Source organism: Leopardus geoffroyi, chromosome A1 (assembly GCF_018350155.1).
Source record: "Leopardus geoffroyi isolate Oge1 chromosome A1, O.geoffroyi_Oge1_pat1.0, whole genome shotgun sequence".
Lineage (NCBI taxonomy): Eukaryota > Metazoa > Chordata > Mammalia > Carnivora > Felidae > Leopardus > Leopardus geoffroyi.
This window is the reverse complement of record NC_059326.1, coordinates 88263409-88276211: the sequence shown is the minus strand read 5'-3', so window position 1 is coordinate 88276211 and position 12803 is coordinate 88263409. Positions and strand designations below refer to the sequence as shown.

General features: G+C 56.4%; 1 protein-coding gene across 8 annotated transcripts in view; it reads left to right on the top strand.

The window, feature by feature from the left end:
* The window catches only part of SNAP47 (synaptosome associated protein 47), a 54548-nt gene extending 42051 nt beyond the window's left edge, over window positions 1–12497 (top strand). For 6 of the 8 annotated variants that reach the window (XM_045483833.1, XM_045483804.1, XM_045483841.1 and 3 more), the window contains one exon: window positions 8267–12497. In XM_045483833.1, coding sequence (XP_045339789.1) covers window positions 8267–8340 — 74 coding nt within the window. In that variant the 3' untranslated portion in view covers window positions 8341–12497. Of the gene's footprint in view, window positions 1–605; window positions 1573–8266 lie in introns of all 8 variants that reach the window. The other 2 variants (XR_006713960.1, XR_006713971.1) reach the window with 2 other exon arrangements.
* Window positions 12498–12803: the final 306 nt, after the last annotated feature.

The window sequence follows — 12803 nt, the reverse complement described above, 5'->3', positions numbered from 1 at the left end:
GCACACAGGCCTCAGGCTGGGGGGATCGGGACCCTCTCCCACCCTCCTATGAAGGCATCCCACTGTGTTCTGTTGAGGCCGAGGCAGGAGCGTGACTTTTTGATAGGAAGTGTAGGGATTTCATCTATTGGTTCTGGTGGCGTCCATGTGGTTTGAAAGGCCCCTTCCAATTTCAAACCAGCAGTCTGTTCCCTAGGTGGTAGAGGTCAGGATGTGAGTAGGATGGGCTCCCATGCCCTCCTTCCCCATGAGAAACTGCGTCCCTGGGGTTAGTCCTGACCGTTGTCCACAGGTGACCAAGCTGTGAGTCAGGATGCCAGTTGCAGGGCGGGGAAGCAATGACCCCCTGGGTGGTGGGGCTGGGGAGCACTGCAGGAGAGCAGGGCTCTGCACCAGCCAGCTGCCTCCCCCCCCTGCAGGGAGGGCCCAGCTCCACAGGACCTCGTCCTCTAGAGGTGAAACACATGTTTCATATTTAGACAAGAATTCTTAGCTGTAGTTGAAGCTCAAGCGAAAGTAGGAATGAGGTAAATTTCTGGGGAAAACAGAAATGCAAGACCCACCCCCCCAACCCCCCTCCCGTTCAGCTGTGGTTTCTGTGGCAGATGCCGTTACAGTTGTTACGTGGAAAGCAGTTCGGATGCTGACAGAGACGACCGGCTGTGGTTTCCCCGGGGCCAGCATGCTCAGCGCAGCGGGCCAGCTCTCACCGCGGCGGCCACTGTCCACGGGGACTGGAAGAGGCACCGGATTCCCTGGACGGGTTTGGCAGAGCGCCGTGAACCATGTCTCGCGTCTGATGCGCTGGCCTTTCCTGCCTTGGGACTGCGGCCTGTTTGTCAGGACAGCAGTGTCCGCTGCCTGCTGGATGCAGTTCTCCCCTCACTAGGAGTTTTCTCCATCATGTCTTAACCCCCACTGCCCTGTCTGCTCCTGATCTAGCTTTCCCTGCTGACCGTGGTACAGGGACCGCAGCCTGACGTGTAGCCACAGACGTGGCAAAGGAGGGTTCACCAGATACTCCTGCCCTTCCTATAACAGGGGGTGCAGGGTGAGGACCTGGGCTGTGAGCTCACGGTCCCCATTCTGGGGGTGGGGGTGAGGACCCGGGCTGTGAGGTCACAGTCCCTGTACTGGGAGTGTGGGGTGATGAGGACCCGGGCTGTGAGCACACGGTCCCCTTTCTGGGGGTACAGGGTGAGGACCCGGGCTGTGAGCTCATGGTCCCCATTCTAGGGGTGCAGGGTGAGGACCCGGGCTGTGAGGTCACAGTCCCCATTCTGAGGGTGTGGGGTGAGGCTGTAAGGTCTCGGTCCCCATTCTGGGGGTGCGGGGTGAGGACCCGGGCTGAGGTCACAGTCCCCATTCTGGGGGTGCAGGGTGAGGACCCGGGCTGTGAGGTCACAGTCCCCATACTGGGGATGCGGGGTGAGGACCCAGACTGTGAGGTCACGGCCCCTGTTCTAGGGGTGTGGGGTGAGGACCTGGGCTGTGAGGTCACAGTTCCCGTTCTCGAGGTGCAGGGTGAGGACCCGGGCTGTGAGGTCACGGTCCCCGTACTGGGGGTGCGGGGTGAGGACCTGGGCTGTGAGCTCATAGTCCCCATTCTGAGGGTGTGGGGTGAGGACCCGCACTATGAGGTCATGGTCCCCGTACTGGGAGTGTGGGGTTATGAGGACCTGGGCTGTGAGGTCACAGTCCCCATACTGGAGGTGAGGGGTGAGGACCTGGGCTGTGAGCTCACGGTCCCCTTTCTGGGGGTGCGGGGTGAGAACCCAGGCTGTGAGGTCTCGGTCCCCTTTCTGGGGGTGCAGGGTGAGGACTCGGGATGTGAGATCCCAGTGAGATCATGGAGGGGCATTGGCGCAGGCAGGCAGGCAGGCACCTTGCTGGACTGGGCTCTGCTCGGGGACGGGAACTGCTGGTGTCCTTGCTGGCCAAGAGGCTAGATTCAGTGCCCTGGGCTGTTTGGAGTGACTGCTGATGTTTGAGCAGTGGGTGCTGAACTCATTTCAGGTTTCTACCCTTCCCCCTGCCCGTTCTCTTACTGTCCTGTATCTTCCCCTGAACCCTTCCAAGTCATTTTCATCACTTATGGGAAAAGCAGTGCTGCTCCCGGGGTACGGGAGGTTACGATGCCACTCGTATTTATGGTTTTGTTGCCAGTCCAGATACTACTGGTGAGTTAGGCCCCTCTTTTCAGTATCTGTTACTTTGTAAGTTATTAAAAATGCCCCGACATCATGTCCTGTGTCACTTGTGTGAAACCATAAGAAGAGCCTTGGAAACCTCTGACATCCTTGACGGTTGACATCTCAGTGAGAAGACAGGCGTCCTGGGATGGGTCCTGCACTAGGAACTAGGGTCCTGGCTCTGGCCCGCCTGCTGCGGCTTCATGCCCTCCCTCCTATGCTGCCCCCTGAAATCGCTGGCCGTGGTGATCGGCCCCAGGGCATCGCCAGGATGCAGCTGGGCTTTGAGGAGGGGCAGCTCCCTTGCAGTCTGGGTGGTTGGGAACGCGTTGTGCCCCTTCCACTGCCCCGGAGACGTGGATGGGGAGGCAGTGCCGCAGACAGATTCTAGAATGTGCCAGCCCCAACTAGAGCAGCTGCTGGGCTGTGTGGAGGGAGGAGTGCTAGAGACAGGAGCTCAGGGAGGGAGGAGCATGGTTGTGGGGGTGGAGGGAAAGGGGAGTAGCATGGGAGAGAGGAGCTTGAGGAAGGAGCTCAGGGGCAGGAGCAGAGGTGAGGGGGCGGAGTGCAGGACAGGGGACGGCAGGAGTGGGTAGGGTCAGGAGCAGGTATTGGGGAACAGGAGCAGGGGCTATAGAGCCTGGGTTGAGGGCAGGAGCAGGAGTGAGGGGGGCAGGAGCTGGCGGGGAGCAGGGTGGAGTGTGGAGTGGGGTGGAGTTGGGAGGGCAGGAGCAATTACAAGGGAGGGTAGGAGCTGGGGGGGCAGGGTGGAGCGGGGGCTGGGGTGGGGTGGGCAGGGCAGGAGCAGGGGGAGCCAGGCAGGAGTGTATGCTTTCCTCTTGCCTCAGCTCCAAGGGAATCCCACACCTTAAAGCGCAGACAGTTCAGGATGGCACGCCTCAGCACTTTACCCTGTGTGTGCTGTTGTAGTGAACACTCATCATGTAAGTGTGCGGTTGTGTCCAAGTCCCGTACAGCGTCAGCTCCCGGCCATGGCCCTCCTGTGCTGCTCCTTGAGGTCACCTGCTCTGGGAACCTCCTTCAGGTGCAGTCACCTATGTGTCCATCCACGCTAGGCTTTCCTCGCTGCGCACTGAGCTTTCCAGCTGATGGTCTTAAAGCACCTGCACTTTCCTTTCTGCAGCCAAGTACACGGTGTGTGGATGGCCCACGTGTGTGCATTCACTGTGTCTGTATGTCTGGGCCCCACTGCCACTCCCAGGTCCCAGGGTCACTCCCCCTGTAGTATTTTCCACACACTCCTTCCCACGCTGGTGTGGGGAGCTGTGAGTCCTCCTGCCTCAGTCTCCTTCTCCAGGGTTGCTTTGGCCCTGAAGGGCTCGTTGCAATTCCAGACAGATTGGAGGAGGGATTGGAGATTCCTCCTCCTTCTGGGGAGGAAGAAAGGCTTCTGGAAATTTGACACGGATTGTGGTGAATGTGTAGGTCACTTTGGGACGTACCACCATCTTGCAGCCCAGGAACACAGACACCCTTCCCTAGTTAGGTCTTGAACATGTCTCCGTGTGGGATGCAGGTCTTAGGCCTTTACCTCTATTTTCTTGCATTCTGGGGTGAGTCCTACTTGGATCCCATGGTGACCTGATGGTGGGCTGGTGCCCGGGGCCCCCCTAGTCCTGGGCGGCGTTCCGTGTGCCTGCCCTGCCTGGACCCTGAGTTGGACAGGCCGGTCGGCCCACTTTGAGGGCTGAGGGATCCCTGAACGCAGCTGCCCATGTCTCACTGTCGGGATAGGATCCTGGTGAGTCCACTTCTCCACCCGCTGCACAGGGAGGCAGTCTTGAGGAGGGGCCTCCCTAGAAGAGAACCCTGTGCTGCTGTCCACAGACAGCCCTCAGGGCCTCGAGGAATGCAGCAGAATGGACGAGGTGGGACATGGGGGTGGTCTATGAGTGCTGAATGTGACAGATCATAGCCTAGAATGTTCTTTACAGCCTCCAGAGCTTTGGCTGTGCTGGAGGCCAGTGTTTCCCTCTTTACCTTCTCTATAGCATATTAATGGCCCCAACTGGAAGAACTATTTGGACTTGCAGACAGCTTGATTTATCCCAGCTCTGTTCTTAAATGGTTACTAATTTCTCACTGCAAGAAAATTCACAGTTTTTCAGTGAGTCAGCTTAATAACAAGATCAGGGCAGACAGTCTCACTAATACTAAACTCACTTTAGGTGCTCAATATTGATGTAGTGGTACTCTGAATCCTGGGGTTTTATCATGAGGCAGAACAAGGCATTTTCTTCTTCAGACGGTGAGTTAGCACATTGCAGATGTGCACACGTGAAGGTTCATCCTTCTGTGCTCTGTGTCCCTCCCCTGCCACAGTGACGTGGTCGGAGCCGGAGGCTGGACAACCAGGGCCCTGGAGGCTCACAGCGGAGCTGGGCCTCTGCCTCCTCCCTCTGATTCTCACACCTTGACAGCTTGTGGTAAGGGGCTTACATTGAAACACACGTGTTTGTAAGTGGACCTTCCTTGCTGGATGAGCTGTTTTTCCATCATTTATTATAAACAGAATGAGAGTGTCATCTGCGCCACTATCTCGCGGTCTGTGGTGTCGGGAGGTACAAGCCATCCTGGCATATGGCCAGTACAGAGAGAGCACAGTAACTTCTCTGCCCTGGGGACCACGTGGCGCCACCCGCTGCTGGCCTGAGCCATCCAGGCATCTCTCCTGATTGTTGAAGCTGCCGAGTGGGCCCAGTGCCCTGCCGGAGGGGACCGAGCTTTCCCGGCAGTGCCTGTTCGTGTCTGTCTGTGCCTCGCCTGTGCTGTGTGCACCGTGTGTTTCTCTGTAGTTTACGAAAGTTGCTTCCTCCCAAAACTCAGTGCGCTTTTACTCAGGTCATTTCTGTGTAGGTTCACGTGTGTCCAGGAAGATGGCTTGTCACTGGGGCAGGGACCTGAGGACGAGCCGTGGAGCCGGGTTGAGGCAGTGCCCAGGGATGGCTCCTCTGAGCGGCCTGCTGATCCTTCAGAGACTGGCAGCATGAGACATTGCTGACGAGACAGCTTGTCATCCTGGGCCACAGCAGTAACAACTGTTCAGGTTTGGCCAGACTTGCTACTCCCCATTCTTTCCACCCTGTGTTCTGTGGAATGCACATGGTGCCGCTTAGTGTCTCCAGCCCCTTTCTTAAAGGGAAAGAACACCACACCAGCATGCGAGGCACACTCTTAGCCTGACAGTGTCCTCAGTAATTTTATTGGCAGACATGGTGGCTGTAAAGGGCACTCGTATTTCTGCAGTATCAGTTCATTTCAAGCACAGTTTTGGCGGGCCGGCCAGGGTCTCCTCACAGGCTGCACAGAAGGCGTCTCAGAGAGACATTTTCAGAGTCCAGCAAGTCAACAGGAACGTGCCGTGTTTGGACTGTACCCTCAACAGAATGCTCCGCGTTTGCGGGCGAGTCAGCTGGTCCTGGATCCCGGCAAGAGGCATGCACTGGGCCACGAAGGGGCGCGGCTCTGTTGGGAGAGCTGTCACATGGTGGGGTGGTCTTGTGCTCCCTGGCACAATGGCCATGGGCCACATGTGGCCGCCGAGCACTGGAAGTGTGGCTTATCCAGCTTGAGGTGTGCTGGGAGTACACCATTCGGCAATTGATGAAAGCATGTGTCTCGTTAGTGTTGTTCGCGTTGACCTCACACTGAAGTGAGAATAGCTTGGTTTGATGGGGTAAAATAGGGTGCATTGTTGACAGTCATAATACTTACCGTTTTTACTGTTGAAAATGTGCACGTTAGAAAATTTCAAGTCCCAGCTGTGGCTCTCCATAGGCAGGACATCTGCCATAGCTGCTCAGGGCTACGAGAGCAGGCCTGGGTCCTAACCCCCTCACATGGCTGTGTGAGTGCTATGACCTGGGTCATCACACCATGATCCCTGTGGGCTCATCACATCAGGGCTGCACTGACTGGCCCTGAGCTTAGGGTCTTGGGCAAGCTCCTGGGCCTGGTTTGAGACACAGCTAGTTTGAAGGCTCTTAGAGACCAGTTGGGGTGCATGGCAGGGGACCCACAGTCCTTACCCAGATCTGGGCTGACCGGGATGAGGTCGTGGGTGTGTGCTTCAGCCCCCAGAGTCACATGTCTGTGCGAGCGTGTGGGCACGGGGTGGAAGGAGGCCGGATGCTCAAGCACCACAGCGTTACTAGCAGTGCTTGTCTGACAGCACCAGCTGGGTTTGGGTTCAGGACAACATACTTCCTTTTCTTGTTCTGTGTCCTGTGTGCTTGCCCAGTGAGATCTGGCCAGTAGCTGCCTTACTAAAAGCCCATGCCATCAGCACAGGTGCACCTGTGCCTGCTCACAGTGCAGATCCTGCTGGTCCTGGAAGATGCTTGGTGGGGTTGACAGGGACATAGATGGCCCAGCACAGGGGTCCCCTCGTGGGTGTGGAATAGGGTGCACATGGGTAGTACAGGCCGGCCCGCCGGGGACATGGTGTGTGCATACCTCCTGGAGTGCCGCATTGGTGCACTCAAGGTGGAGGCCTGCTGGGAGGGGTGGTTGGTGGGAAAGGGACCTGCCTCACACGGTGCTGAGCGGTGACTGTTTATTGTGCTGTTTGGGCCTCAGCCATGTGAGGTCATAGGAACGCGATGGAAAAGACCTCCTGTATTAGGTCATCCAGCCCGTCCCTCAGAGCCGACTGACCCCACAGTATACTTTCCAGAGCTCCGTCCAGTTTTTCCAGTGACTCAGCGGCTCCCAGAGGGCGCGCAAGGCTGGTGTCTGAGCCTGCTACCTCGGGTCAGGATTTGTTGTTCCGTGCCTGGACGGGGCTCCCGGGGGTGATGCTGGGCTCGCAGAGAGGTGAGGGGCCCAGCCTGCCTCTGTCACAGCGACCTCTGTGCTTCTCACCGCCGGCCCCTCCACGAAGCGGGCTGTCGCGGTACTCCTGCAGCTGAGCCTCCAGGACTTGGCGGGCGCGCCTCACATGGCGCTTTATAGTTTTGACAGCTTGCTCCCATTTGTGAGCTCATTCCGGCCTCACCGCTCCTGAGGAAGGAGCTGATCTGCTCATCCTCCCGGCCACCTCCCTGCCTCCATTCTCTTCCTCGTGTGGCAGCCAGCAGTGCAGGGTGGCTTCTTGCGATGCCTCCCGAGACGTCACCTGGGGACTGGTGTGCTGTCCCTGAGGTGTGGCCAGTCCTAGGCTGTGGTGTCACCTGGTGGTGCCAGTGGGGGTGATATCAGTGCGTGGTATGGTGCCCTGTGGGGTCCCCGCTGTGTCCCCTGGGCCAGTCACTGCTGACATTCGTCCCTGCATGACCAAGGACTTAGAAGTCATCTGCGGGCCATGGACCCGCTGGGAGAGGGCAGACAGGCACCCCGTGCTCCTCAACGATTCACATTCTGCAGGCCCTTTGTCCTGACCCGACTTTCCCTGAAACTGGCATTAACATTTATTGCAGGTAGTTGGTCATTAAGATTTCTCTTAAAATCATTCCTTTTTGTTGTCAGCTTGAGGATATTAAAGTTTTAAAGCCAGGCTCAGCACGCACATAGTTAAAGTACCTTTCACAATGCAAGTAGTCTCAGTAGAATTGCAGTAAAACGCCTGCTCTTACAGCGTGTGAGACTTTGGACGTGTGACTGAGCCACAGAAATGGGGCGAGGGGCCACCATCCAGCCTGTCAGCGTCCCTCCTCCCCTCTCAGCCCGCAGGATTGTGCTCCACGATCTCACCTCCCTTGGGTGCTTTGTATGTGAAATGTTTCAAACACAAAGGAGAAAGTGGTTTGGCTTTTCTTTGTAAATCCTGTGTTTCCAGCTAGTCTGGGTTCGGTCCTTGGGTGCAGACAGGTACTGAAGACAGTGACTGTACAGACCCCAGGCTGCATTGTCAACTCCAGCCTGCTGCCCGCCCTGGGGGTCAATGCTGCTGAGTGGCCCAGCTGAGACCCAGACTCAGGACTGGAGGGCAAAGTGTTCATCACCCCTACTGACTCACAACATTTCCTAAGCACTATAAACGTGACAGGAAGATACACTGTTTTTGAGAGTTTGAAGAAAGGCATCCCCCCCTGCCACATGTGCCTCTCTTGCAGATCCTGAGGAAACTCAAGGGTCTTGCCCTGGACACCGAGGCAGAGCTGGAGAGGCAGGACGAGGCCCTGGATGACATCACCGCCGCCGTGGACCGGACCACCCTAACCATCGACAAGCACAATCGGAGGGCAAAGAAACTGACTTAGAGGGACAAGAAAGCATGACAGTCACTTCCCTGAGTGCTTTGTTCTCAACACCTGCACGCTTCCTTGACCAGAAAGCCCGGAAAGTTGGGTCCAGGGCTAGGCGGTACCTGGACACCTTGCCCTGGGAGGTGCAGGCCTGCCTGGGCTGTAGGGGCCTGGCTCCCTGTGTACTGTGATGCTGACCATGGCCCCCAGTGGGGAGGAGAAGCTCCAGGAGGCCTGCACCCCCATGGTGGCCCCAGCTCCTCTTGCTCCCACCTGTCCTGGGCCCTGATTCCCTGCTCCCTACCCTTACTCCCCTCACTCCACCCCCAACTCTCCCCCTTCTCCCCCCTCTCCTGCCCCCACTGCCCCCTGCTCCCCCCCCCACTCCACTCCCTGCCCTCCCTCCCCATTCCTCCTCCCTGCAGGGCTCCCCCCACCCACTCCCCCCTCCTTGCAGGCCACTCCCCTTTCATACTTGAGCCCCTTGGAGCCTGGACAGCAACTGGAAGCTGACCCCAGTGCTCAAGGCTGCTTTGCATGGCCAGCAGCACAGCTAGCGGAGTCTTCATTGTTTCTCTGTCCTTGCTTGGTGCAAAAGGGCAATTTAAGTCTCTGGTAAAGAAGTATGCTGATTTTTGACTCTGCCCCCCTAACTCTGTGTGCTATGTGAGCAGAGCCCCTTCTGCAGGACCACATTCAGGCCCGAGACCCCCCCCCCCTCTCTGGGCCACTGTGCGTGGGCCCCAGTGCCCTCAGTCTGTCCTTCTCTAGGGACAGGCCAGTTCCTTCCTGGTTGTGCTGTGATTTTCTACCCGAAGTCTAGTACATCTGGAGGTCATCCTATAAACACCTGAAATGTTCTTCCCCTGCCCAGTTTTTAGCCAAGTGTGAAAATAATACATATTACACCTATTTTAAAAAGTGTCGATTTTTTCTTTAGGTGCCCCATTTCTGCCCAGAAATAGAAGAGATACCGTAGTTTTAGAATGTATTTTGAAGATACATGTTGATGCTGCTTTCTGCTTGGTATCCCAGTGGGAGGGCCCCTCAGGACAGGATGGGGGCAGAGTGCGGAAGTGGGTGAGCCCTTCTCTCACAGGCCGGGCCACCTGCAGACTGCTTTGGAATAGGCTCTCCTGTGGCTGTCCTCTGACTGTGCAGGTATAGTGCTAATTTTCTGGGGCTGCTAATGAAGTACAAGTGGGGGGCCTAGGACAGCAGGCTTTGTTCTCTCCCAGGTCTGGAGGCCAGGAGACTGAGGTCAAGGTGTCACAGGGCCATGCTTCCTCTGAAGGCTCCAGGAGGATCTCTCCTGACTGCCAGAGCCTCAGGAGTTCTGGGCTCATGGCCGTGTCTCCCCAGTTTCTGCCTCCATCACCAAATGGCTGACTGAAATTCCCCCTCCCTTGTCTCATAAGGACACCTGTCACTGACTCAGGGCCCGCCCTGATCCAGGGCTAGCTTTTGCATAATGTGGCCATTTCTGCTAATGTCGCATTCCAGTTCAGTGTGGATGTGAATTTGGGGTCACCTAGGAGTGCGCAAATTTCTGGAAGCTGGCTTGTTCAAGAAGACACAGGAAGTAGCACGTCTAGAAAATAACCTTCATGGGTATCTTCTGGTTCTTGTTACTTTGGTGAGATATAGTCCTCATCTCTGTCTATTTTATTTGGCCTGTCCCTACCAACCTCCAGAATGACAAGTGGGCCTGTGCTTTCAGGGCCCCCAGTCTGATGCTGGCATGTGAGCGAGTGCCCCAGCACTTTTCTGGCACCGTGAGATTGGAGCTCTCAGCCCCCAGAAGCTCCTTCTTCTCAGGCTCAGTGCTGGGGAGGACAGGGAGGGCACAGCAGATGTGTACGTGTGTTAACAGGACAGTTATTGAGAGCTTCTGCTGTGCCCAGATGCAGTGGCGGGATCGTGTCCTGTGGAGCTTGGAGTGAGGCGGGAGGACGCAGTTCGTGCCCTGGGCCCTGGGCACGTGCAGGTAGGCAGGCTGCCCTAACTCCAGAAGCTGCAGTTCCTGCAACAGCCCATGAGGAACGAGGTTCCTAGAGGTGGAGCATGTGGTTCTCTGTGACAGCTGAACTCCAGACTCACACCAGGGACTCAGAGTGCACACACGTGTGCATACACACATGGACTTGCATGTGCACACACACATACATGCTGACCCCAGGCTCCTCAAAACTCCGTGGGTATCTGTGCGTCTCACATCAGCCGTCAGAGGAAGAGCCACAGGCCAGGTGACTTCTGCCATCAAGAGCCCTGAAGTCGGAAGGAAAGCAAACCTGTCCCACCCTTGGCCTGCTAGGGCGGTCCTGCCAGCATCCGCTCATGCTGGAGATAGCCACTGCCCTTCATCTCCTGGCGGCTGGGCTGCACAGACTTCTGCAACTGACAGTACTCAAAGCAGGGCCAGGACTCCCGGTGAGTTCTCCAGAACTAGCCTCTCCTTTTCCAGCACCTGGGGATGCTTGAGACCCCAAGCACCAGCAAGGTATGTGGCACTGAAGACACTGGAGTGTTAGGGCATTATCTCTGGGCCATTGTCTCCCATGAATACATAAATTGATGGAGACAACAGTTCTCTGCAGAATTAGACTGTTAAAAAAAAAAAAAAGGTACATCAGGATCATTTTATGCTACTTATTAACCTTGACTCCAGAATTAACTTTTTCATCTTACACACTTCCAGTAGCAAAACTCCATTGCCAAATCAGGCTGGAACCTAAGCACAGACACCTAAGCACTGGACTCCAAGGCACAGGCCAACCCTAACTATGAAGGGCAACCTAAAAGGCCAGCCCTTTTCAAAAATCCCTATGAAACCAGGCAGTAATTCCAACACCAGTTATTCCTAATCCCAGGTGCTCTAATTCCACCCCCACTGCTCCCACCCCTGGTGCCCTGACTCCACCCCCACAGCTCCCCTCCCCACGTGCCCTGACTCTACTCCCCACCCCTCCCCTCCCCTGGTGCCCTAACTCCACCCCCACGCTCCCCTCCCCAGGTGCCCTAACTCCACCCCTACCGCTCCCCTCCCCAGGTGCTCTGACTCTAATCCCAACCTCTCCCCTCCCCAGGTGCTCTAACTCCACCCCCACTGCTCCCACCCCAGATGCCCTGACTCTACTCCCCACTTCTCCCCTCCCCTGGTGCCCTGACTCCACCCCCACAGCTCCCCTCCCCAGGTGCTCCAACTCCACCCCCACCGCTCCCCTCCCCAGGTGCTCTGACTCCACCCCCACTGCTCCCATCCCCTGGTGCCCTAACTCCAGCCCCCACTGCTCCCTAGTCTGGGTGGACTGGCCATGCCCCACTTTTTGGACTCAGGACATAACTGGGACTGGACACTGAGTTGCTTCTGGAAGCTGGACCAGGGGAAGCAGGTGAATAGTCAGGTGGTGATCTCTCTGGCCATCTTCAGGCAGCTCAGGTGTTGGTGTGATGGCTGGAGCCCAGTTCTTTGCATCAGGTGAGGAGATGCTCTGGAGGGTGTCATGAGGACCCCACTGACGGCTTAGCAGTGGCAGCAGGCTGTTGGCAATGGGGCCTGTGGTGTCCACCCTATTTTCTGCTTTCCTGATGTGGGCCTTGACCCCTGACACTGACGTTCGGTCCATTTGTGGGGTTGAGGTCACCCATGTGCTTTATTTCTGCACCAAAATATTAGTGTTTGCCCTTTAACTGACGATTGGGGCTGGACTATGTTGGTTTGTTGTCACCCTGGGAGGTGTTTGCACTTCCTAAAACACAAAATGCTCTGAGTCCAGTTTTACTCCATATAAAGGTGGGCAAAACGCAAGACCCTTGCAGCTATGGCACCAACTTCACGCTGACATGAAACTGCTTTCACATCTCATCAAAAACAATTGACTCTGAAACAAAACAACCCTGAGTTAATTGGTCTGTTTCAGGCACAGGTGGGTTTTGTATAAAAGGCCCAGAAGTAACTACTTCATCTTGAGCCATGTGACGCATATCACAATGTCCGGGCTGTGCTACTTACAAGAGAGCGTCCAGGACTTGTGAGCAAATGGGCTTGATGTGTTCAGATAAAACTGTGACATTACAGTGTCATTTATTTCACGTGTCAGGATTTGTTATTCTTGCTTTGATTTCATTCTTTCAACTCTCTGAATTTTAAACACGCCCTGGGCATGCAGGCTGCAGGTGCGTCGCCCGCCAAGGTGTGTGAGTCCCTCAGGAAGTAACTCGCTGGCCTCCTCAGCCCTGGACTTCAGTGTGGCCACAGCCGGGGAACCCCCCCCCCACCTCCATTCCCAGGCTGTGCCCAGCGGTCCACAGCTTCAGAGGCTGCACGGATGGGAGTCCGTGGTCCTGGTCCTTTAGAAGGCGGAGCTTGGAATGGGAGGAGTAAAGTGAGGAGCAACTGATGTGG